General features: G+C 39.1%; 2 protein-coding genes across 6 annotated transcripts; one reads left to right on the plus strand and one right to left on the minus strand.

Annotated features, from left to right (window-relative positions):
* The first annotated feature begins 1,542 nt into the window (after positions 1-1,542).
* gan (gigaxonin) lies at positions 1,543-25,777 on the plus strand. Of its 5 annotated transcripts, none has more exons than XM_042495649.2 (14): positions 1,543-1,649; positions 3,211-3,273; positions 9,075-9,273; positions 9,723-9,837; positions 11,005-11,355; positions 11,452-11,520; positions 12,675-12,826; positions 13,070-13,191; positions 13,366-13,478; positions 14,412-14,561; positions 16,854-16,990; positions 18,778-18,912; positions 20,361-20,470; positions 20,570-22,661. In XM_042495649.2, exons 3-14 carry the CDS (start codon positions 9,089-9,091, stop codon positions 20,740-20,742), a joined length of 1,812 nt encoding a protein of 603 aa, XP_042351583.2. In that variant the 5' UTR covers positions 1,543-1,649; positions 3,211-3,273; positions 9,075-9,088; the 3' UTR covers positions 20,743-22,661. The 5 variants fall into 5 exon arrangements, 4 of the variants coding, with proteins under 4 accessions (XP_042351583.2, XP_087935833.1, XP_042351582.2 ...); XM_088079707.1 differs by lacking the exon at positions 1,543-1,649 and adding an exon at positions 1,668-1,901; XR_006106303.2 differs by lacking the exons at positions 1,543-1,649; positions 3,211-3,273 and adding exons at positions 7,446-7,604; positions 24,288-25,777 and having other exon boundaries at positions 20,570-20,806.
* Positions 3,475-6,554, minus strand: acd (ACD shelterin complex subunit and telomerase recruitment factor). The gene is made up of 2 exons (XM_042495650.2): positions 6,443-6,554; positions 3,475-5,510 (listed from the first exon to the last, which is right to left on the minus strand). The coding sequence occupies exon 2, from the start codon at positions 5,413-5,415 to the stop codon at positions 3,694-3,696; it is 1,722 nt and encodes a 573-aa protein (XP_042351584.2). The 5' UTR covers positions 5,416-5,510; positions 6,443-6,554; the 3' UTR covers positions 3,475-3,693.
* Positions 25,778-27,104: the final 1,327 nt, after the last annotated feature.

Raw genomic sequence — 27,104 nt, forward strand, 5'->3', positions numbered from 1 at the left:
AACATTACATGATCACTGAGAGAAATTATTCCATTTAATTCACAAAATGGTCAGTTTAGAGGGAACTTGAGTGATGATTCAAATAAGTCATCAACAGATTACCCATTTTTTTTTAAATTTCCAATTGAGTGTCACAGCTCACTGTATCATCTACTGATGTGATAAAGATCATTTTTAAGGTAAAACATCAAGTTTATTATTTTAAAACATTTCATTTAAAGTCAACAGAAACAAAATAAAACTCAGACAAGCCATCGAGGATCATCTTTCCATTATTCCAACAATCACCAACTCTGGTTTTGGTAAAATAAACCCCTAATTCACACAGTTAGATGTAAAAAACTTTTTAAAAAAAAACAAAAAACAACAACAACAAAAAAAAAACAAAACATGCTGGCTCTATTCACTGAAAAAAATATTCATTTTTTAAATTTAGTCTGGTGGGTTTGCCAATAGTGTTTCTGGTTAAACAAAGAGGATTTTAACTAAACATTTGTCTCTGCAGGGATCATTTCCATATTGTTATCAGACACGAACAATCTCAGCCTGTCAGCCGCAGAAACAAGCGCTAAGCGACGGCTGTCCCAACTGGTCACACTGCAGCCTGTTTCGTCTCCGTCTCACTCAATACTGGAGCTTTTTCAAAAACTGCTGCTCCCATCAGTCACTTAAACAAAAACATGAAACATGACATAAAAAATCCAACCTGGAGTGACATCACTTTTCTTGTGCTGCTTTCAAACACCTTTAACAACTATTTAACCCTTTAAATTTGGAGCACATTGATGACATTTCTTTCAGATCATGGAGGGAAAAAAAGGCAAAGAGCAACTTGACAAGAAATGTTTCACAAATTTCATAAAAATTAATAGATTTAGAAAAATATTTTTGAAAGGTTATGGGAAAATACCACATACCTATCATAATTACATATTTAAAATAATTTTAAAAATTGTTTTTCAAGGTCATTTACTTGTTTACTTATTTAGTTGTTTGGTTTTTTTTTTAGTAGTTTTGGGGTATTTTTTCTTGTGCCGCTTTCAAACACCTTTAACAGCTATTTAACCCTTTAAACTTGGAGCACATTGGTGAGATTTCTTTCAAAAACATGGAGGGAAAAAAAAAAGAAATCCATAAATTAAAAAAAAAAAATTTGAGAAGTTAGGGGAAAACACTGTATAATTATCATAATTACATATTTGAAATTATGTGACAGAATTACTATAATTTTTAAAAATTGTTTTTCTGGGTCATTTATTTATTTATCTATTTATTTATTTAGTTTTTTTTTTGTATTTTAAAATAATTTTGGGGATATTTTTTCTTGATTTGTATTGCTATTTCTTGCTTATTTTTGTGTCATGTCTTCTTGCTCGTTGCCCTCCTCCCTTGGTTTTGACAGAAATCAGGACAAACTGCTCCGGTTTCAAAGGGTTAAAGATGTTGTGGGTGTGGTTCCTGCTATGATTCTGCTTTGGTTTTCTTGTATGTTTTGTGTGTTTTTCTCTCTCTCTCTGTGTGTGTGTGTGTGTGTGAGTGGTAGCAGGTGTGTGTGGCTCCTCCTGCAGCAGCAGATGAGGCACACCTGCCTCCGCTCAGCTCATCAGTCTGCCCACATGAGGCTGGTCTTCCCTCCGCTGCTCTGCCAGGTACTTCTGTGTAGTTTGGTCGTGCTCGCCTCTTTTCAGTGATTTTTTTGAGTAGCTTATTTTCTGTCTCGTGGCTTTTATTCTGCCAGTTTTGCAGTATTTTGCTTTTATTTTTATTTTGATTCGATCTGGTTGATTTCTTTTGTATTTATCAGTGTTTCTCTGTGTGCTCAGCCTTCACCAGAGAGTTTTCTGAGTCAGACCCTTTTTTTTTTTTTCATCAATAAACTGTTTGTCTGCACAGCTACCAGGGTCAGTCTCTGGTTTGGGGTCCATCAAAACAAAAACACTAAATTTAGTTAAAGCAATGGATTAAGTCTGAATTTCTGCCCACAATTTACTCTCATTATTGCAGCCATCAGAAAATACTATATTTCTTGAACTTTTGAAATGAAAATATTTTTTTTATTCATATGCTTTGGAGTTATTAATGTTGATGTAGTAGATGCAATTTCAAGAATTCTTTTTAGATCATTTATCCTTTTAGGGTACAAAAAACAACTTTATCAGATGAATTATTAGTCATAATAAGATATTTTCATGGAGGAGATCTTATACTGTTGCATCGCAGAGTGAACAAAACTCTTCCTGATTTCAAGAGTCACTATGAGTATTAGTTCAAGGCTGATTTGGTCTTTATTATATTAATGTTTACATGTTATGGTCGGGCCTTTTAATATTAAATTTTGCAACAAACCTCTTAATCCCAATTTACAATCCAAGTTCACACACGTGGTGTTTGCTGACATCTTCTGGACAAACTCAGAAACTGCTTTTCTCTCGACAGCAATGTTGTTTAGTCCAAATATTTTTCCTTTACTGGAATTTAAATGTTTTCAGGTGTTTTTCTGTGTGTATTTGAAATTATTACAGGTGATGTAAACTGATGATGGATTTTAATATAAAGTATTCTGATATAAAAATACATTTTGATGTGCATTATATATAAAAATAGGTGTTATTTCATCTTTTCAAACACTTGACCTGATGAAGATAAAAGCAAACGTCTTAAATAAACCTGTGGTGCGGAGTGTGTGTGTGCAGGCGTCATCTTTTCTTTCACAGCCTTACACCTACGTCATGTGCGTATTAACTAAATCTAAATCTCACATTTCCGTCCGTATGCTCAGTGCTTCCCAAACAGCCGGAAACTGAAGTTTAAGTAAACTCATCTTTACTCGTTTCAAAGCCAGACTGCATTAACAAAAGCGAACCACCAGTCTGCTTCTGCCTCGACCAGAGTTTGTTTGTGTGGCTTCAGAGTTTAAAGGTTTGGTTTGGGTTCATTAAAGTCTCACATGAGTGAGTAGTTCTTCAGTTCTGTGAGGTAAAAATACTGTTTTTGTCTGGAGTCTGATGTTTGAAGGGAGCTGAGATAGTTTCACTTCCCCCTCAGAAGCAGCCGTCTGTTTGGGAAACACGGAGCACAGAGAAGGACGAATGAGACTTGGATTTACTGCACAAACTGTGCGTTTGGAAACAGATGATTTGATTTAGTTTTGTTGTTGTTAAATGTTTTCGGCTATGACTTCAATTCATCGGTTTTTTTCTCTGTTTTTAGATTATTCGCTCACCGTGGAGGAATGCCAGAAAAATGTTTTCTTCAAGAATTAATCGTAACAGGGCGAGTTACTGATATGCAAAAGGTCATCTGGGGGCTGAAATGTTCCTTTAAGATTATATTAAGTATTCTGTGTGGGTGCAAATCACTGTGTACAGATTAGTGTCGTGTTTCTGCGTCATGCTGTGTGTGCTTTCAGTGTTTTTTCACACTTTCTGCAACACAAATTGCCCTCTGGGATAAATTTGAAAAATGAATTGAATAGTTGATGAAGGAAGTATTATTTTTATTATTTTTTTGCTGGACAAGCTTAAAATGCTTAACAGTGAACATGTAAAAAAGAATATTTTACAACCCGTAGACTTCTTACTTGGTGATGTAGCTTATAAAATATGATAAGAGCTGCCCTGAAACACTCAGTCAAATCTGTGTGAGAAGCTGAAACAATCACAGATCAGACGTCTGTCTTCCCACATTTTGAACCTAAAGTGACGTGACCTCGGTCCTGTCCGTGCAATCAGAGGTCGCGGACGGGTCGTGTGAATTCTCCGTCTGCTTTGGAAGAAGATATTTCACCGCCCAGCGCAGAAACGACTCTGCAACCTTAAATCGACTGAAATCTTGCAGATTCTGTCCAGACACTTGGTAGGAGTAAGAGAACGGCCTGCCATCGCTGTGGACAGTGGGACTCTTCCTCGGGACAGTCCCCGCGCTCTCGCCCCGCGTGTGACTGCTGCCGTCTTCGGCCCCGGATCCCGTCTGAGAGTCAAAGAGCCACGACGGAGGACTCCCGCCGATCTCCTCCTCCACTAAGGTGGCGAGGGCCTCCTGTGTGGGCTCACTTCTCTTTCTTTTTGCTTTTCTATGTTTTCCATCAGCAGTCTCGTCTTCCTGCTTTTCTTGACCTAAAACTGGGAGATTTTGTTGAGGTGTGTCGGTGTGGGACGGTGTTTTCAGGAACTCTGGTGGACTCACAGAAGTTTCGGGGAGGCTGGTTGAGTGTGGAAGAAGGTTCTGATACGGCGGGAGCTCGCTCTGCTCTCCTCTGCTGTTTTCGGACGTCTGCCGGGATTCCTCCCAGCTGCTGACAGGAAGTTGCGTGCTGGTTAAGATGGCAGCATGATCTGATTTGAATTCGGTAGCGGCGGGATCGTTCTCTGACTGGGGTGGCGTTGCTTCTGGAGATGCGTCGGACAACGATATGGTGTCACATGGTGGAAAAATGTCCCACGGGTTGGATAAAGGCCTGATGTCGCTGTCAATCATTAAGGCCTCATGTAGCAAGCTGTCCACAGGAGACGGTGGATTCTCGATGGCGTCTCTCTCTAAAAGTCCTGGCTTTGATATCCGCCACTCTGCATCATCAGCAGAAGGCGGTGTGGTCTCTGGAGATTTGCAGACTTGAAGTAAATCTGTCTTTCTGTCCTCAGAGGCAGCAGAAAATCCAGCATTCAGCAGCTCGGTGTCTTCCTCAGGGATGATGAGACACTTCATGGGGACACTGAAACATTTCGCTCCCTTATACCTGACCCTGTCAGCGTCCCAGCTTGTGGCGGTGAGTGTATCTGCGTGGGACAGCGATGACGCGCCAGTGGAGGTGGAGGGCTGCGGGCTCACGGGACGGCTGCTCAGCCTCTCCCGAACGTCCTCCAGCACGGCCTGAAGACAGTCGTGCTGCCACTCCCCGAGCAGCTCGGACAGATCGAACCCACACTGGCTCCTCTGAGAGTCCTCCTGACCCAGCAGGGCCCTCCACGTCTTACACACCTTCATCCTGATGGCGGGCAGGGTCATGCAGCAGGGCGTGTTGTGTTTCACGGGTCCGGCTGCGGTGGAAGCGAGCTCTCCTACTGATAAAAAGAATCTGCATTTAGTTTGTTCGATGGACATGTGGAAGAGCAGCCGGTAGTCCTGGATGCACACGGTGGTGTTGAGGAGGCTGGTGAAACACTCGCGGTCCTCCTGCTCCTGGAGATGCTCCCAGGCGGATGCGGTGAGGATGGCGGGGATCTGGAGGACCCCGTCGGACAGGAAGAGGAGCCCGGTGGGGCCCTCGGAGCCCTGAGCCTGGGACTGAGACATCTGTCCCACCCCGATGACGTGAGCCTTCAGCCGGCCGCTGCTGCTGCTCTGCTCCTCGCCGCCATAGCTCAGGATCAGACTCTCGACCCACGGAGACACGGTGCTCCGCGCAGGGCGGGACATGCTGGTAGTTTCAGACTGGGAGTCTCCAGTTAGACTCCTTCAGGAAAACATTCACAGCACTCTCTGGTTTCTCCATCACAGCACCAGCATGGGAGCTAGAGACAAAAGACATACCAGCCGATGAGCCCTCATTTCATTTATTTTATTCATAAAGACAAAACACATTTACCCTTTAACACCTGGACCAACATCAGTTTTCTTATGCTGCATTCAGACGCCTTTTACTGACATTTAAACCTCTAAATCTGGAGCAAAATAGTTTGATTTCTTTAAAAAAACATGACAAACAAAAAATAATGAGCAACTTGTAAAGACATATCCCACAAACTGCAAAAACTTTGAAAAAGGATGAAACTGATCTTTAAATTAGCTTGTTCAAACTACACTTGTAACTCTCATCATTATATAAATTATTAATAATTTATGCATACTTTTTTGAACTTATTTTTAGTTTTGCAGGTAAATTTCTACTATTTTTTACTACTTTTTTCCCATGCTTTGGAAAGAAATCAAGCCAATTTCCTGAAGTTTCAAAGAATTAATTAACATTTCTGTTTTAGTCATCTGGCTAATTTCAAGCTGTAGTCCTTTGGCAAGATTTGAAACCTAGAAAATTATTAACCTCGCAGAATAAAGACAGCAGGACACCGTTAGACTGCAAAAGCAATAACAAACAGCAATTCTCAAAGACAGAAGATAAGCGATGCAAAGCAACAAGAAACAGCAGAAAATCTGCACAAAATAAAACAGCATTTTAGCACAAACAGACGTGCAAACAACACGAAGTAACGACACACTGCAACAAGAAACAGCAACATTAGAAAATACTGATGTGCTGGTTTAACAGGGCACTCTGAAGTTACAGATTCAAGCGCGAAAAAGTTGCTCAGGCTGACATTATTGTCGTCTGCACAACCGGCACTTTGACGGCGGTGACGCTCAAATCCCGCTATAATAATAATATTAACATTATTAATAATAATAATAATGAGCAAGTCGATCATAAACACGCAGTTAGTGTTATTACCTTTAAAAAATCCTGCACGAAGCGCAACACTGTTTATGTTTGTCCAAAGTTATGGCGGCCACATCCGGTTCAAATTACCGGGAGATACCAGTGGTTAGACGGAAGTCTCCCTTCAAATTAAAAGCACAAATTAGGGGGATACTCAATTTGTTTTGCTTTGGGCAAAATGACAAGAAGCCACACATTTTCTATGATTAATGCACGTTTCTAAGATTTAGGACGATTCTATCATTTTAGGACATTTGTAGGATTTTAGGATAATTTGTAGCTTTTAGGATGTTTCTAGGATTTGGGGGGCGTTTTGAGGGCGTTTTTAGTATTTAAGGCATTTTTTTTGGATTTATCATGTCTCTACATTCCTCAGATTTTTCGACGTTTCTAGGAATTCAGGACATTTCTAGGATATTGGGACGTTTGTAGGATTTTAGGATATTTCTCAGATTTACTAACTCATCATCGCATTCTAATTTTGTTAATTTAGCTCATTTATAATGCAAACAAATACCATAAAACTAGTTAGCTTAAAGGGTTTTATTCACACCGGAAATTCTGTTTGGTTATAAATGTCGGTAACTTTGTGCTCTTGGTCCCGCGTTCCGCTTCGTTTCTTCTTCTCACTTCGTATAATCTTATCGAAATTTAGACCATTAATTCGCACTATAAAATACATTTTCTTGTGTATTGAGACGTTTTATACTAATTGATTTAAATATTATCACTAATATCTGTTACATAAGTGATTTATCTACATTTTTTTCGGCACAAAGGTTGCCATTCAAGTATTGGAACGGTGTTTATATACACGCTTTCCGCCTAGCTGAGGTGCATTCAATGTCCATATGAACTTTAGCGTACTCTGATCAGACGTGTTGGATGATGGATTTTATACTTTAAATATTTAAAGAAATATTGGTTTAATTTTGCAAATATATGTTTTTTGTGTCAATATCTTTATTTAGTGTTTATTTTTATGTGAATAGGCAGCGCAGATGAATGGGGGTATCATATTTACCACATTTCCATTGACAGTGAATGCAGCACAGTACATGTCTTCACGTACAGTTACAACATTTGTCGCCTGGAGTGATTCATGTTGTCCTAAATGCAGACAGGAACAGCCCGTGCTCTTAAAAACAACAAAAACGCATCTCCAAATCACAAGGTAGGACATTTAATAAAGCGTTAACGTAACCTGTCTAAAGGAAAAAACATGACAATAAGTTTGAACCATTGTAAACATACAATAAAGGTCTCGAGCCGACGTTAACGTGTTTTTAGCTTTCCCCACATTTGTTGTTTGGCTAACCAAGTTAGACTCACGTTTGCTAAATTAACTCTTATCAAAATGTAAAGATTTGGGTCGTGACGTGCCGTCTTGTTTGGCAGGAGAGCTGTCGACGTCGCCAGGTGTCGGTTGTTTTGCTACTTTAGCCTAGCATTCACGCACCATTTTCACCAGCAGCTTCGCCAAACTTCAGTAACCTGTCAGTGTTGAGGTGTCTTAGTGGTTTTTCCAGAATATTCGGCACACAGGTGACTCACTTAACAGGTGTTATTATGTCAGTGACATACGAAGAGTAGGGATACTGCAGCTTGTTTTGTTTGGGGGCCACTTTTGCAAAATGACAGGAGGCCAGGGGCCAGTCAAAGCAGCCCCACTCTCTGATATTTAGGGATGTTTTCTAGAATTTAAGGGCATTTTTAGGATTGTAGGACGTTTATAGGACTTAAGGACATTTATAGGATTTTAGGGCGTTTCCAGGATATCATTGTGTTTGTATAATTTCAGGACATTTATTGGATTTTAGGATGCTTCAAGAATTTTAGGACATTTCTAGGATGTCAGGACATTGCTAGGATTTTAGGACATTTCTGGGATTTTAGGACGTGTTTAGGATTTTTTGCATTTCTCAGATTTAAGGATGTTTCAAAGATTTCAAGACTATCTTGGACTTTAGGACATTTCTCAGATTTTAGGACTTTGCTAGGATAATTGGATTTTTCTGTGATTTTAGGACATTTCTCTAGGATCTTAAAACATTTATTGGATTTTAGGATGTTTCCAGGATTTTAGGACGTTTAGGGGATTTTAGGGCATTTCAAGGATTTAAGACATTTCTGGTATTTAAGATATTTATAAGATTTTAGGACATTTATTTATTGGATTTTAGGATGATTCTACGATTTTAGGTCATTTAAAGGATTTTAGGACATTTCGAAGATTTTAGGACATTTATAGGATTTTAGGACATTTCTAAGAATTTAGAAAGTTTCTAGGATTTTAGGACATTTGGGACTTATTCAGGACCAGTGAGTCATTTTCTTGATAAACAAGCTCTGATTTAATGCTGTTTTATGCACTTCATGTACACAAAAAATGCCAAAACAAATCCCAGCGTAAATCACTTTGTTTTTATTCTGAATAATAAAATAGTCGGGGGGCCATCCAGCACCCTGTGGGGGTCCTAAGTTGAGTATCACTGCACTAGCATTTTGATTCTGCAAACACAGCTTGTCATATACCCCTTGACTTGTGTAAATGATTGTTAAAGCTCATTCTTAGTGAAACAAGTGTTGTTAATTGTCTTCTTTGAAAGCCAAATTGAAGACTTTCCCATGTTCATTTTTGCAGAGTCAAGCCCAGACATGCCCGACTCTGTATCCAGTGAACCCGGTTCCAAGGTTTCGGATCCACAGCACTCCCAGAAGCTCCTCAGGGTCCTTCGCACCTTCTGGCAGGAGCAAAGTTTCCACGATGCGCTGCTGGTGGTTGATGGAGAGGAGCTTCCTGTCCAGAAAAACATCCTGGCTGCTGCCAGCCCGTATATCAGGTTAGAACATCTGGAAGTGAAATCTGGTACACAGAGTCGCTCACACCAGCTCTGATATGATCACGTGTTATTTTTGGCCAGTGTTCACAAGGTTAGAGCGCACATGGGCGTGTCCACTGGCACAAAGGCAATGATACAGCTGTGATTAAGGTTTTTTTATTGTCATGTTTGACAGTTCTATTATTTTTTATATGATGTTGAAGGTCTCAGTTTTTATTAAAAATTATTAAACTTATTATATTCCAAATTTTAAATACTGACAGAAAGATTTTATTTTTTATTATAAATGCATATCGGTGCCAAACATCGGTTATCGTTCTCATTAACTGCTAAAAAAAAAACAATTTTGGGACTGTGTGGATGTAACACGTAAATGACAACAGAGTGAACAAATTGAATTCCCCCTCAGTGATTAATAAAGTGCGTCTTCTTCCTCTTAATGGTGTTAGGACCAAGCTGAACTACAACCCTCCAAAGGAAGACGGGTCCACATACAGAATCGACCTGCAGGGGGTCTCCATGCCCATCATGAAACAGATCCTGGACTACATCTTCAGCGGTGAAGTGAGTGTCGAGGCTTTAAAGGGGAACACCGTCTAAATTAAGAACTCCAGTGTGTTATTTCCAGGAAAGTTCAATCAATATTTGTGAACACGAGCAGCTCTCAATAACCAAAGTATAACCACGCCTCCAGGAAGAGCAGCAGGCTCTAACGCACATTTTAAATAGTGGCCAAAAGTGTGATAACGCCGTCTGGGTCCACCATAAGAAGCCCACAGAGCCAGACATTTCCCCATTGACTGACATCAGTGGATTACATGAAACGACTCATTTTACTACCTAGATTGAAGCCATACAGCTCAATAACATTTGAAAAGTCTAAACGAGCTGTAAGATTACACTTTTTAGGCATTAATTTAAGATAGCGAAGCACTCAACTGGATGTCATCCGCTTGGCCGGGGGAAGTTACCCACTTGGGCACAATCGGACCCGCTAAGCCTCCGTAAGTCTCTAGTGCACATGCCTCATGGTCCCGTAGATCTCGGTATTCTTAACCCGGAAAAAGCTTTTTTTTCTTCATGCCCCAATGAGCATCTGCCTGCATGACTGTATCCAGACCTCCTGTAATACATCCACGGGCAAAACATGTCAATCACAATCATTTACATTCTCTGTCATATGGCCACTAATCTCATCCTCTCAAACGGTAAGGAGCCCTTGAATCTCATTGTTTTCCCAGTTTGTGGACATTTGCTATTCTTCTTCTTTGCTGCTAATTGGTAAAGTTGCTTTTTAAATCTCCTGCAGTGGCTCACCAACCTAAATCAAAACGTCACACGCGTGCCGCCCCTGGTCATGTCTTTCCGGCTCTACATTTTACATAGACCTTGTTCTGTTGCTGCTGCTATATTCATTCCCAGCTTTTCACGATTGTGTGTGAAGAAACAAATAAAAAACACAGAACAATTCACACAGAGGAGAAAAGTGCAGTAGCAGTTGCAGTGTTAACTGTATGGTATAATGGTGCAAAGTGCCTCATTTATATGTAAGGTGCAAAATTCAATACGTTTTTTAGACTGTCTTAGACCAACATGAATGGACTTTGAAAATGGGTGGGGTTCCCCTTTTAAAAAAAGTGATGTGTTAGGGGTTTTAGGCGTGGTGCACATGAGTAATTATTTCCTGATACTTTGCTGTGGATATTAATTTGGCCTGTCCTTAACACACAGATCACTTTGAGTGAAGAGACCATCCAGGACATGGTGCAGGCGTCAGACCTGCTCCTCATGACCGACCTCAAGTCCCTGTGCTGCCAGTTCTTAGAGAGCTGCATCACTGCAGAGAACTGCCTCGGCATCCGGCTCTTCTCCCTGCACTACTGCCTCTACCACGTCCACCACGCTGCCACCGAGTTCCTGCAGACACATTTTGGCGACGTCGCGCGCACCGAGGAGTTCAGAGAGCTTCCCCCGGACCGGCTCTGTGAGGTGCTGGCCATGGAGAAGCTGAATGTGGGCAATGAGAAGCATATCCTGGAGGCCGTGGTGCGATGGTTGGCGCATGACGCAGAGGACCGTAAGGTCGGTGAAAAATATCATTTTACATTTTGGCTCTAAATGCTGCAAATTTGCGTTTGTTCCATAAACCAAAACTGGGTCTTGCATCTGTATTTGCAGGTCCACATGAAAGAAGTGATGTCTGCTGTGTGGGTGCAGGGCCTGGACTTGAGCTACCTGAGAGAGCAGGTAGAGAAAATGCGAAGTGTTCTTCTGATTTCAATGTGTGCTTTTGTCCAGTTAAGTTGTGGCACACTGGGCCTCATGCAGCAACATTCTCTTATTTTTTTTCTTAATTTTCTGATAAGAGAAATTTTAAGAGAAGTCAACTCTAGGTGCACCGGATATTCTTAACCATCCAAATTTGCTGTTACCTGGGTGTGCTCAATGATTAATCCCTCTTGATCATAAGTCACCTGTTGGCACAGGTAACGCCCCCTAAACTCTAAAAAAGGTCAGGTTTTGTGCCGTGTGCAAAGACTCATGAACAGGACTGGAGACATGACACCAAAAAGGTTGTAAGAAGAAGATCTGTTAAATAAACTTAAAAGTAAATGTGATTTCAGGGAAATTAATTGAAGTATTAAAAGTAAAATAACAAATGCAAAAAGGTTTGAATGAATTTCATAAATCAAAATGATAAAATAATTAAAAGGAAAAGCAGCAAGTCCACATACATACAACATACACGAGAAGCTGGAAAAACGACTGTCTCAATAATAAAAATAGTCAATTAATTTTCTAATTTATCGTCTGCTTACTTTAGCTGCACTTTATATTTTCATATAGTTTGTTTCTAAAGTAATCATCTAATAATAGAAGTGTAGTGAAGTAGAAGTGCAAAGTGGCATTAGATTAAAGTACTTAAGTAATCTAAAAGTTCCTCAGATTTGTACTTCAGTACAGTACTTGAGTTAATATACTTAGTTACATTCCAGCTTTGGTCAGCAGAGGCTCGCACAGTGACTGATATCACAAAAACTGGAATCAAAGGACCAAGTATAATATATTTCTTTAGTCCTGAAATTTAATAATCCAGTCACTATAATTACTCTAAAACATCATCTCCATTTGATTAAATTTTCTCAAATGTACAAGTTATTTTTACTTGCACTGGGCAACAATTTGTGGCTGGGAAACAAAATGTTTTTCTCTGATCTTGGTGTTCTCAACCAGTAATAAAATTTTCTTTTATTTTAACAGGTACAAATCCCAGACACAAACAACAATAAAAGGAAATTTGTTTGTAAATTGTTTCTTGCATGAGGCTAGTGTAAATTATGTCTTTTAGGCAAAATTCTTGTAGGCTTACTCTTGTTTTGTGCTGCGTGGTGTCACATCAGGCCATGGGAGAGCCTCTGATGAGGGAGGTGATCAGAGAGTACTGTCAGCAGGTGCTCACGGCCGGTCAGCTGCACGGAGAAGCTCTGCTCGCCGCCTTCAAACCCAGAGGTTACTCAGAGTGCATCGTCATTGCTGGTGGAGAAGATCGCAAGTGAGTCACTGTCCACCCTCTTTATTTTACTAATTATCATCATCTTAAATCTTCAGTGAAGAGCTTTAGTGTCCCATTATGACCTACAAAGAAGCGTTTCCACTTCAATCCACAAATGTTTTGGGGAAAAGAGTAAATAATGGTGTTTAGAGTGAAATTTTATTATAACCAGAGAGGATGAGCTCAGCCGGATCACATGGTCGACTCACATCCTGTCTCATCTGCCGGTTTTGTCCCGTGCAGAACCAAGAAGCCGACTGCTGCGACGCGCTGCATGTGTCCGCTCTACGACACCAACAGACAGTCCTGGATCGATCTGCAGCCAATGAGCGTCGCCCGCCTCGGCCATGGGGTGGTCGCTGCCGGTCAGTGATGGCTAGGCCAAGAAAATACCTCCACCACACCTGAAGTGATGCAGAAAACACATATTTAACTCATGACACGAATGCATAAAATAATCATCTTCTGCTTTTTAGTATGACAGTGAAATCGGCACGTCGAGTATATATGAAGGTAATAACATGTTTCCTGTCTGTCAGAGGGTTTTCTGTTCATCATGGGCGGAGTAGATGAACACAACACAGTTCTCGACAGCGGAGAGAAATATGACCCAGACTCCAACACCTGGAGCCCCATACCCCCGATGCTGCAGGTACGCTCAGCCCTTTCTGCAAACACGTCTCCTCAGGTTTCAGCACTTATGATAATCCACCTGTAATTATAGGCTGAGAATGATCTGTGCAACAGATTTTTTCTCTTCAATTTCCCTTTTTCTTTTAATTTTTTTTTTTGTATTTCACAATTCACTTGCTTTTTATAGACACTGCTAAGGTTTAAAGTTTTAAAGTCATCAATATTGCTATTTGAATTTGCTGCTGTTTATTATTTTTATGAAGGTAAATGATCAGTCGACCATATAATGTGCAAATCTGCAGCCATGTTTGTAAGCTCTCTGGCTTTTTCTTATTTTATTTCATCCGCTAGGTGTCAGCAGAGCTGCAATACAGGTTCAGTTTTAACTCCTCTTGTGCTGCCTTCACATCTATTTATACCTTTGAAGACTGAGCAGATTGGTTTAATTTCCCTCAAAAACATGCAAAAAAAGGCAATGAGCTACTTGGCAAGTGATTCCCTGCAAATAGCTAGAAATTAGTACATTTAGAAAATTATCTTTTAAAAAAGCTAGGGAAAAATTTCCAGAGAGCTATATATTTATTATTTATTATTAATCTTACAGGTTTTAAGCAGATTTTAAGGTAATGTTTTTTTTACTTATTTTATTTTATTTTATTTACTTTCCTATTTATCTTTTATCTTTATCATTTGTATGTTTGTTTGATTGTTGTTTATTTTGGGGATTTTATGTTTTTTGTTTTGTTTTCGTTTGTTTATTTCTGCTAATTTTCAGTTAATTTTCTTGTTTTTTTTTTAAATTTTGGTCATTTCTTGTGAGCACAGTTTCTCATTGCTTACATCTCCTGTTTTTAAAAGAAGCCAATATGCCCAGGTTTCAAAAGATTAAGTGCGATTTGATTTTTTTAAAACGTGTGTAATTGAAAATGTGGTTTGACATTTATGTCTCCAGGCTCGTCAGAGCTTTGGTGTGGTGGAGCTGGACGGTCTGATCTACGTTCTCGGAGGAGAGAACAAAGAAACGGAGCTGATAACTGTTGAAGTGTTTGACCCTCACTTCAATACCTGGAAAATGCAGACCAGTATGACCATGATCCGCAAGGTAGTAATATGTATTTAGATATCAAGTTTACAGGAAATTAGAACATGTACCACAGTCTGTGACTGGGACACAATAATCCATAACACACACTGATGAGCTTTATATCCACACTTTATTCTTAAATGAAATGTTGTGAAAGACATTTCATAATATCAGTAGGATTGGGCAATATCAGAAGTAGTGTGAGTAAAATGTATTTAATATATTTAGTGCCTAAATTTGTTTGCTGAAATAGGAAAATCAAATTAAAATGTGGTATAGTCACATTCCCTCTCAACTGAAATTTATAGAGGACTTTTCATACAAACATGCTTCACATGGTAAAAGAATACAGATGCAATTTAATGGATAACACAAACAACTATACATAAAGTTTTTCAAAACCGGAAAATTACAATAATAAGGCAATAAAATATTAAATAAGCAATAAAAAAGCAAAACAAAACAAACAAAATCAATAATAATAATAAGTAAAAGTCTGTATCAGAAAATAAAACTAAAAAAATATGGAATAAAAATAAGCAGCAGGGATAAAGTAAAGTAAAAAACAATGATCAAAACTTAAAATTAAGACTGTAATGTTACTCCAAATAAAAAAAAAATAAACTGAGAAAGCTTTCCATTCTAATATCCAGAGGCAGTGAGTTTCATAGTTTATGGGCATAAAAACATCTGTTGTGCCTATCATGAAAGTTAATATTAGAAGTGAATCTGAATAACACTTCACTGTTTATGTTACTAATTATTTCCCATTATTTTAACAAACTTTTGATGAAATAATATCAATTAAATGACCTGCTTCACTGACGTTGGTAGCTGAGTTGGGGCCTATCCTCTTTGTTATTATAATCAGATGCTGGTAGACAAATCTCAGAGCTCTGTAACATTTATTTTCTGAACGAAAGTAGCTTAAAATGAACAGTCGTTCTTGTATTACTGCTAACGGGCCTCTGCTCCGACATCCAGCAATCTTCTGAGCACATGACACACCTCATGCAGGAGGCCGCGCCGCTCCTCGACGGTATTTACACGCAGCCTCATTGTGGCATGCATCGTGTCATGTTGACTGAAGATAAAGAGCGTCTGACCGACTGACATCTGTTCTGTGGGCCAGCTGTTTGTCATCTGTAACCACCCCAGCTGCTTTTCTCTAAATACTGACTTATTTTTAACTCACTACTCTATTGTCGGTTCTTACAGGTCCTTGAAATCCTTCAAAGGTTGTGAAAATCGAGGCCCTAAAAGTTTTTGAAAATAGACATTAATAGACTTGGGTCATTTAAAGGGTTTTACTTTATATATTTTGTGCAAGAGTAGAGCTTGAAGTTCTTGTGACATTGTCATCCATCATCGTGACACCGTACAAGTGGAAACACATTCAAGCCTTTTCTCATTATAAATATACCAAGTGTGGTAGAAAAAAATAACCTTGATTAATGTCTCAAACTATGGCACGCTGGGGTTTATTTTGATGCAATCAACACAAATAGATGCGTAATAATTCACCAGAATGCAGGAAATGTCATTTTTATGCTCAAAGTTTCCTGGGGGAAGACCCACCGTTTCACATATGTTCCTCTCAAAGCTGAAACAAAACCTGCTGCGTCCTTGAGTGTTTAAACAAGGAGAAACTATCTTGGGCTGCAATTTAGGATTTGTTTTTTATTATGAACAAATTGTTGATCATTTTTTGCAATTACATGAATGATTGTTTAGTGTAAGAAAAGTAAAAAAAGAAAAGAAATTGGCCATTAGAATTTAAATAATAAAATATTGAGTCCACAGTGGTATCCTTAAACAGCTTTTTGACCAACAGTTCCAAAACACAAAGATATTTGGTTTGTAGTGACATAAAAGAGAGAACAGGGACACTTAGGACACAGAAATGGAAGTGTTGGGCATAAATGACAGATCCAAATTTGTTTATGATCGGGGAGTTTGGTGGTTTAAGAGGGTTAGTGTAAATCAGTAGATCCTGATGACTGAGGACCTTTGTTGCATTACATCCCTCTTCTCTCCCCTTATTACCTCACATCTAAACCCAAATTAAAGGGGACTGGAAGAGCAGAAAAATATTAGATTACCAACGTAAAAACAGACTTTTTGTGCCTCCTTATTTGGTCGTTGCCTATTCTTTTGGTCTCTCGTATCAGTTATCTTTGTCAGCGTACCACACACGAAAACAGAATGAGCTCAGGGACGAGACAATCATCAGACAAGTGATTCATTTTCCACTGTGAACCTCTCCCCGCATGCTGCCACTTGTACAGCCGTGTCTGTCTTCTCCTTCAGGTTGGCTGCTACGCCTCCATGAATAAGAAGATCTACGCCATGGGTGGGGGCTCCTACGGGAAGCTATTTGACTCCGTTGAATGCTATGACCCTAAGACCCTGCAGTGGACGGGCCTCTGTCCTCTGAAAGAGAGGAGGTAAATACGAACTCTGATCGCATCAGACAGGACAAAAGAAAGAGGATCAGTAGTCTAATCAGCTGACATACAAGTCAGTTTCAAGTCAATATTCTTTTTCTTCTTCTCATGTGATTGTCTTGTTGTCTTTTCTGTCCAGTGGAGATATTTTGTCACATGTTAAACACATTTGCTGTGTTATTTCAACATTTATCTTCAGCCCGTGATACTAACTTTTTTCTTGTTTGCGTTGCACAACAGGAAATGAAAGACGGCTTTATGGTCGATGGTCGCTCCCCCAGAGAGTCAATTTTAGTTTCTGTTTAATTTCCCACAAATGACACCACTGTTACACTGAAATCGTGGCTCTCATATCACAATGTTGCTCTGGATGATGAAGTAACTAAAACTGAGGATGTTGAGTCACACAGTCTAAATACATTAGTCACAGCAGAACCTGTGATCTTATCATGTGAAGGAACAGACTTTTGGTTTGTATATATCTTGATTCGTACTACCTTTTATATACAAAGGAGGTAGAAATCAAGCTTATGTATGCACTGAACTCTTAAAAGAGCTGTTTTACATCATGCCTTGTGGACTTGTTACTTTGCTTCTATCAGTTAGAATTGTCGCCAAAATCAGATTTTGTTTTTTCTTTTTTTTCTGGTTTCGGAAGAACTCGTTTAGTTTTTTCTGTTTGCTTATGTTTGCCTCTTTCATATTTGTTGTATTTCCTGAATTAGCCACTGCCCGGTGAAACCTTTGTTTATAAGTAAACTGTAAACTGGCCTGTGGCCTCTCGTCATGGCTGGTTTATAGCTTTTGTTTCAAGATTCTTTGACATATTGGCTTTTTTTGGTTCAAGCTATTATTTTAATAGCCCCCCGTTCTGATGTTAACCTGATGGACTCAACTTTTATATTGAAACAAGGGACGACAACAATATATACAATGTGACAAAATAAATGTGTCACCAGTCAAAGATTTTGCTGTGCAGAATAAAATGAAAAGGTAGGAAAAGGTAAATTGATAGTGGATCGCTATGTTGAGGCAGCTAAAAGTGTTTGCGCGATTTGAAGTAAAACCCAGCGTAAAGTCAGAATGTTGCAGTGTTTTCCTGCTATTTAAAAGGCATATCACCTCTATCAGCAGGCTCACAACATGCATACAATAATTATCTTTCATTTAACCAGGTTAAAGACTCATTGAGATTTAAAATCTATTTGCCAGGAGTGACCTGGCCAGGAGGGCAGCATGCATTTGCGGGTGAAATAATACATCATTAATGAGGAAAATATTAATTACATCCTGTAAAATGTGAACATAGCAGAGAGCAGAGCAGAGCTGCAAAGGTGCTGTCCAACTCTCCATTAAGAGAGACGCTGTGCTCATTTACACAAGAGAAGCAGGGCAACCTCGCTGATTATTTCAGAAGCTCAAATTTTACTTTAAGTTTGAAACTGTAGTTTTTAGTTTTGCTGCTTAAATGACTCAATATTTGCTGCAGTGATATTACTGCTTTGAATGCATTACTCTCAGCAGAAAATAGCTTGCTTCAACAATTTGCTAAATTTTCCATGTAAATAGCAGTGTGCAGGCACAGCTGGCTTTTAAAGGGAAAAGGGTGCCTTCATTTGCACCCAGATTATGCGCCATTTAACCAGCGAAAAGGGGAGTTGGACAGTTGATTTGTCAGGAATTAGCCAATAAGAGATTAACCAGAGAGGAAGTCTGATTATTTTATCTGTTAAAACTTTCTCAGTTGATTTTCCAGAAAACTTAATCCCCGATATTTTCCCGCTCAGGTTTGGGTCGGTGGCGTGTGGGGTCGGCCAGGAGCTCTACGTGTTTGGCGGAGTTAGAAGCAAGGAGAACGACAATCCTGAGCAAAGACAGATGACGACCTGCAAGTCTGAGTTCTACCATGATGAGATGAGGAGGTCAGCGTGGACGTGCTGCTTCTAAATGATTCTTTAAACTACTTTAAAATATTCATTTTTAGTTTTTCTTAGATTATTTGAACTACTACTATTACTGCCCGCTCGGCTCTTATTCTGCCGTTGTCTCCGCCAGTGTCTCAGCCGGTGTCTCTGGATGTCCGTTCTGCTCTCATTGTCCGCCGGTGTCTCCGCTGGTGTCTCTGGATGTCCGTTCCGCTCTCAATCTCCGCCGCTGTCTCCGCCAGTGTCTCCAAATCTCCGCTCTGCCCTCATTCTCCGGCAGTGTCTCAGAGTGTCTGCTCACCCGGTGTCTCCGAATGTCCGCTCACTCTCATTTTCCGCTGGTGTCCGCTCGCTCTCATTTTCCGCTGGTGTCCATTCCGCTCTCATTCCCCACCTGTGTCTCCGCCGGTGTCTCTGGATGTCCGTTCTGCTTTCATTCTCCGCCAGTGTGTCCGCTGCTGTCTCCCCCAGTGTCTCCAAATCTCCGCTCCGCTCTCATTCTCCGGCAGTGTCTCCGAGTGTCTGCTCACCCGGTGTCTCTGAATGTCCGCTCGCTCTCATTCTCCGCCGGTGTCCATTCCGCTCTCATTCTCCGCCGGTGTCTTCGCCAGTGTCTCCAAATGTCCGCTCCACTCTCATTCTCCGCCAGTGTCTCTGAATGTCCGCTCGCTCTCATTCTCCGCCGGCGTCTTTGCTGGTGTCCCCAAATGTCCGCTCCACTCTCATTCTCCGCTGGTGTCTCCTCTGATTTGATAAAAACGATCGCGATAAGACTTTTTCCACATCGCCCAGCCCTAATTGCTGTTAAAATTAATGTGCAAAGAAAGTGTCAGCATGGGAGGCACTTTCACTTTATAAAACCTCAGGAAGATATTTTAATTTATTCATTTTTAATTAAAAGTTTCACTTGACTTTATGAAAAAAAATGTTTCTTGGAACTTAATATATATGATGTTGAACGTTTCAGTTTTGATTAACATTTGCCAAAGGCATTCAAACAAAGTTTTATGTAGGAGTTTGTTATATTCCATTCAATATTGACCAGAAGATTTTAATTTTAATTTTAAGTGCATGTTGGTTCCAAACATTGGTTATCGGTCTCATTAACAAGTATTGATCAGTAACGGCCCTGACCAAAAAAAAAAAAAAACATTGGTCAACCCCTTATTTAGGACATTTTTAGGATTTTAGGACAATTCTCATATTTTTGGACATTTCTCTGATTCCAGGACGTATCTAGGATTTTAGAAAATGGTTTAGGCCACCTGGCACCCCATCAGGGGCCAGATTTGGCCTGCGGGCCATAAAGGCACCACAAAGTGTTTGCTTGTTTTGTAGGTTTTTCTTTTCTTTTTTTTTTTAAATTTCTGTTCTCAATTTCATACTGAGAAATATTTTTTTCATAACTGTTTTTGATACCAATATCTGTTGTATGATGGGTTCAGGTGGATGCTCCTTGACGACCAGACGCTGTGCATCCAGACCAGCTCTTCCTTCATTTACGGAGCTGTTCCCATCGGAGCCAGCATCTATGTCGTGGGCGACCTTGATACAGGTCAGTAAGAGTAAAACATGTTAAAAAAACAACAGATTTCTGATGAGGTTACAGTTAACGTCAGTATTAGAATGTGTAAAGTGTTTCCTGCGTGTACAGGAACAAGCTTTGACTACATTCGGGAGTTTCGCCGCAGCACCGGGACGTGGCATCGCACCAAGCCCATGCTACCCACCGACCTTTCCAAAACAGCCTGCGCCGCACTGCGTATCGCCAACTGTCGACTGTTTCGCCTTCAGCTGAGTCAAGGCATGTTCCGAATCCGAATCTGACTTCAGGACAGCAGCCTTGTGTCGACTTCACTCCACTTTTGCACACTGGTACTCTCTACCTGCTGTAAGTCTGGGTTTAGGGATTTTATGAACACTAAATTATTATAGTCGCTAGATGTTGAGGATTGGAACTCTTTGTTGAGGAGTTTATGCTCGACTGAGACTTGACGGGACAAATGCTCATCTTTTTTTATTACATTTTTTAATATTTTTTTTAACATGGGGTTTGATCAGTTTTGGCTTTTTACGTTACTGGACATTCCTGGTTTGTAATGTTTACTGATGATCTGTTGCTTTGTGAGGGATCTAAACTGTAAGTAACATGTTACATGAGGAATCATGATTAACATTTTAAATGCACTGCTGTGTTGCAATCTGTATTTTAGGAGGGATTATCTTTCTGGCCAATCACAGACAAGGTGATCATTTGTAAAGATTTTTGGAACAGCTGCAGTGGAGGCTGAGTGTTACACATTTTTTGGTTTTATAAGTCTTCAGCGGGAAGTGAGATTTTGGTGTCGGTCAGAGAGCTGCGGGACCTTCTGTGTTATAGCAATGATCTTATGGGTTCAGCTTATGTCACACTGTGCAAGCTGGCTCTAATAAAATCATCACAGCACCAAATTTGAGGCTTATTAGACTTTCAAACTGTAGTGTGCAATATAAAAATAGAAAAAAAAAGCAAGCAGTGAAACGTCATCAAATCATAATATCCGTCTGTACCACTTTGTAGTTGTAAGGAAGCAAAACAAAGAATGTTTTGTGGCCATAGCGCAGGCCCTGTCTTTGTCTTTATTTGTAGTGTTATTTTAAAGCGGACTAAATTGCATCGGTAAGCGTGTTCAGCGTTACTTCACACGCTGATTGGAGGGTTTTTAGATGTGGGTCAGTTACTTGTGAGAAGGTAGTGGTACCCTGGGAACAGACGACCTAAAGCACACCGAGCATCGCCAGCAAAACCATTGCTTCCTTTAGCTGCAGCACATCTGTAAAGCGCTCCTCTCTTGCTCCTGCACGATGTATTTATCTGGCAGTTTTTGGGCGCGTATAAAAGTCCAAATATTTCCAACTTTTCGCACTGTTCATTAGGGTCGCACATAGCCCTGCCTCACAGATGCTCACGGCTGTTTTTCAGATGCACTTCCAACGTGTTTCTGGAGCAGTCGCACCTGGCAAGATCCATCTTATTGGTACCAACTGTAGCCGTTTTTACAGAGTTTGCACTATAGAGCTGCTACAAAGTCTCCTCTTTATGTCTCCTTTGCGTTTTTCACACAGGACCAAACAATGGCGGCATCATCCTGCTCCAGTGTGTGATTATAGTCAGCAGCTTCTGCCTCTAGTGTGACGTATAACGTACATGTCTGCAGTGCTTTATAAATGATAACAATGGAGTAACATGTCAGTAACAGCCATTTATAATCCCTGTTACACAGCAGCTTTAAATGTAGTCCTTCAAAGTAAATTTGTACATTTGTCTTTTTATTTGAAGAACAGTGAATCACCCAACACATGTACATACAAATACACAACTGTAACTGTACCAGTATTAGTCTTAGTATTACATCAATAATTGTGTAAAATAAGAAACCAAAGTATATCAGTATGTGACCCATAACTCCACATATTGGCATGTTGTCAACACGTCTAAATACTTCAACATAATCAAATTCCTGAATTTCAGTTATGGCTTTTGGTTTTGATGAGACATCCTCAGATATTTAGTGGCTTCATCTGGTCACCTTTATTAAAAATTTCTGAGGAGCATACACAAAACCCTCTATTGGCTTTAAGAAATATGTCTGTTGTCCAACAAAAGCAAAGGGGAATGTAACAGGAGGTTTTAATAGAGCCGTAAAGTCCGCAAAGGAGGGAGGACGTTGAGTTGAATTGATTGGTCAATAAATGTTTGACTTTAACATGGAAAGCTTTTTCATTTCTTAGCACCACTCAGCATTAATTTTTAGTGTTTTAACCATTCCACAAAATTAACGAAAAAGTTTGGCAGTTTTTGAAGAAAACAAATTTTTCCTTTTTTTAAAGAAAAAAGCTGCCTTTTTCTTAATTTTTTGTGGCTTTTTTAAAAGACAAATTTTGACGATTTATTTATCTTTAAAACATTTAAGCGATCTTTAAAAAAAGGCAATTTTTTAAAGAAAAAAATGTGTGCTTATTTTTGTTTGATTTTTTTTTTGCCAATATTAAAGAAGAAAAAAATCTAATATTTATTATATATATATTTTTTTTTTGGTCACACAAAAATAAAAATAAAAACCTGTGATTTTTAAAGTGATTTTTAAAGAAACTAAACTAAAAATTTTCTTTAAAAATCACTCAAATTTATCAGAGCTAGAAACTGTAAAAACTTAAATTATTGTTGAATTTTCACATCTCTGTCGATCTTTAAACTCACCATGTGTTATTATACATGTTTTTTAAACAAAATTCCTTGATGTCTAAAAAGCTTCAGGGTATTTTTAGTTTCCAAATTTTTTCCATGACTTTTTTATTTTAGATTAGGAACCCTGTAGTTTTAATGACACTGTCTGCAGCATCTCTCTCACTGAAAACCCTCCTGGACACATGCCTTTCCATATTTTCACCGTGGAAGTGAATTCCACACACTTACTGAATGTTTGCATGCTGGAGCTCAAGCGCTTGACTTGATATTCAGTTTTAATTGTTGACCAAGCTGTCTGGGCCCAGCCTGTTCAGAAATAGACTTTGCTGCGAGCGACACTCCTCAGTTGCTGGATGCGTTGCTGCCTTCGCGACCTCTGACCTGGCTTTCCAGTCAGTACAGTTTTGGCATCCCTTGACCCCATTTGTTCTGTGTGAGTTACAGCTGCTGCTGTCTGTCCTCGGCTCAGCGGCAGCACACACAAACGTAGTAACACTCAGTGGAGCTCACAGAGTGTTTATACAGACACACCTCTCATGATATTAGAGAGGCAGTACACCTCTCTCTCTCACTCACACACACACACACACACACACACACACACACACACACACACACACACACACACACACACACACACACACACCTCCAGGGTTTAAACTGAGCTCTCAGAAATAAAGGCCAACACAAAGTAGTCGATGTAAGAATCTGTGTTCTTATTTGGATGGAAAAGTCATCATAAACATGAGATAATATTATACAGTTAAAGTACTTTTTATTCATGTGTTCTTGTGTGAAAAACAGTTGCATTAGTATCAGTTGGAACGAGTAAACACACAAATTGGGATCCAAATCACAACAAACCCCAGCACAAGATTTCAAAACTCAGGATTTTCAACAGTCAAATTAAAGAGAGAGAAAACGCATCCTGTTGCACCAGCTGAACCGAATTTAAGTCAACATTAAGTGATGCGTTGTAACTACTTCATTTGACTCTAAACTCTCCGCTTTGTTTTGGTGCAACATTTCTTCTCGATCTACAACTTAAACAGTCAACCGTGATCGTAATGTGCCTTTTTGACAAATACCTCTTATTTGCATTGCAGTGCTATTGTGGCGTTGACTTTTGTTTTTTTGGTTGCAGTGTACCGTGTTTTTCTCCTCCTGTGTTCCTGCGCTGTCTTTCCCTCGTTTACCATCGACACAGCCGTCCTGCATCAGCCTTGTCAGTCCTCTGCTCTTCAGCTCGCTGCCTGTCCCTCGTAATCACCTTATTTGCCTTACCTGAGCTTCTCTGCCTTTTTTTTCCCCATCTGCACTTCATCTGCTCATAAGTCTAAATTGTATTTAAGTCCTGCTTGGATGTAGAGTAAACATTTATCTGTTTGAGCTCCAGTTTTCTGCCGTCTTCTGCGTTTGTGTCCACCTGCTCCAAATTACATCAACCTGCCACTCATAAAACTAACTAACTATATATGAAGTCTTTGAGACCTGAACAAATCAACTTGATTTATTTAAAAGCAGGAAATGAAGGCAATGAGCAACGAAAGAGGAACTGACCCAGAAATTAGAAAAAAAAATTAAACGTGCAAGAAAATTACTTAACCACAAAAAAGGAAAAAAAAAAAAAAAACCAAGAAAGAGGAAATAATCTAAAAATGTATTTAGTAATAATAATACAATGATTATTTTAAAATAATTTTAAATATATAATTCTGCTAATTATAAATATATACTTCAGGACTTTTTAAAAAATCTTTCTGTTTCTTGCATTTCTCGCCAAGTTGCTAATTGCCTTATTTCCCACTTTTTCAAAAGAAAACAAACAAATTCTCAGTGTTCAAAGGTTTAAATATTTACGAAGGCTTCTGAACGTAACACATGTAAAGTGATGTCGGCCCAGGTTTCAGAGGGTTAAACCTGAGCTTCAAACTTGCGCACAGGTGGTGCAGGAGCCTGCAGATCTTATGATACACGGAAAAACGTAAGGCAACAACTAATAAATGGTTTACTGGCATCAGCATTGTTGTAAAGACAGCAGGAAAGTTGCTTTCATTATAAATGTTCGGCTAAAAATCTTTTTTGTTAATATCGTGAAATACAGGAAAAGGTCCGTATTGCAACTGTGTCAAACCCCAGATCAAACCTTCGTGTCAGTTAAAGTCCTCAGACAGCACGCTCACACTGATGTGACACACCAGCTGAGGTAGAAGATTTCCTGGAGCTCATCAAAACTTTCACAACACCACAGAGCCGGCAGACCAGTCTGATGTGGCCCGACCCGTCAACATTGTGCTTCCTTATTTTTGCACAGGCAAAAACATTCCATAGTGACAAATCATTTACAGTAAATACTACATCAAATCTCAGAGCTGCTCTGTATCCTAAACTCTTGTTCTCACATGTTAACACAGGTTATGGCTGCATTGTGATACACTGGAGGACACAAAAAATGAAATGGAATGAAAACACTAAACTGAAAAATAGTAACCAGAGTTGTGTAAGATTGGGAGTGAGACTCTTGTTTCAGTTTGTACTTTTGTCACTGATGCATGAGGAAGTTTTGTAAGAGGCTTGGCCGTGAGTGTCACTCATTTACGTCAACAGGATTAAACACCGATGTGGTCACCGATATGTCATATCCCATTTGTTCCTATTTTTGTTTGGATGCAGCCGAGTGATGATAATTATTCTGAGAGCTAGACTTGGTCAATAAATAACAGTATTTCCTGTTAAAGCTTTTTTATTACTGCCCATCCTAAACTGTATGATGTACAAAGGAATACTGATGATAACCTTGTTAAAGTTCTATATTTACTTAAAATACAAAAAAAAAAAGATTTATTTGGTAGTATTTTTTTCAATAGCACATCTAAAAGTAAATTCATTTCAAAAATTTATTCATGACTCAGCTCATAGGGAGGTCTAACGACAATAAAACTGAATGATATTAACAAACTAAAATTTAAAAAAGGGACATAGAACAAAATAAATAAAATAAAATATAGAAAAATATTTTTTTAAAAAATATGTAAAGTGTTAAGCAGTTGCAAATTAGTTATCAATGTGCAGCTCCATTTTTGTTTAGTTGATTTTCCTAGCAGTGAGGCTAAAAACTCAAAAGTTTGAAGTTGTTTCGATAGTGCCTCAGCTGATACAGGATCCTTAAAATCGGGGGGTTGTCAGTTTTGGATCATAGATGTGCTTTCTTTGCACTTTTTATGAAAATGTAAAATTGATACAATATGTATGCAAACACAGAAATGCACAAAACTTAAAAACTACAACAGAATAATGCCAAAACCACAATGAGCACACACTTAATACTTTAATATTCCTTTTAAATAATTTGAAAAAAGTGGTTGAAACAACTTTTATGAGTATATATTACATTATTTAAAATTTTAAAGTGTCAATTAATCACCATAATAATGAGCACACATTTTAAGTTGATTACTCATAAAAATGACATTGGTCCTACAAATTTTTCCACATTAATTAAAACGAATTTGAAAAGTGTTATATAAAAAATATATATAATATATATAAAAATATATAAAATTGTGTTATTGCAACTAACTTTCTCACATTAAGTTTTGATATGACATGATATTTTCACCATTCCTCAAAACAAGTTTATTCATGTCTGTTTGGGGGTTTTTTTCTGCCAGAAATACAAAGTTGGGCAAAACCAAAATGCACCAGCACTATAAATTGTACATGTGTTGGTCAAGAGAAGTCTAGACGGGGATTAACAAACAGAACTACGTAGCATGACCAGGATGGAAGTAATTCGGTTAAAGTAAGCAGCTCTCGTGACCACTTCTGGATTCCAGCTAACCTGAGTCCTGTGACTGATTTGGGGAGGGGTGGCTGACATGGCACCTTGGGATTTGATGCAGATTTATCCCGAGAAACTGTGTTTGGCTGAAAATAAAACTAATCAGTGATTCTCTGTGTG

The sequence above is a fragment of the Plectropomus leopardus genome, chromosome 7 (genome assembly GCF_026936395.1).
Source record: "Plectropomus leopardus strain MGB_pleo_1.0 chromosome 7, ASM2693639v1, whole genome shotgun sequence".
Lineage (NCBI taxonomy): Eukaryota > Metazoa > Chordata > Actinopteri > Perciformes > Serranidae > Plectropomus > Plectropomus leopardus.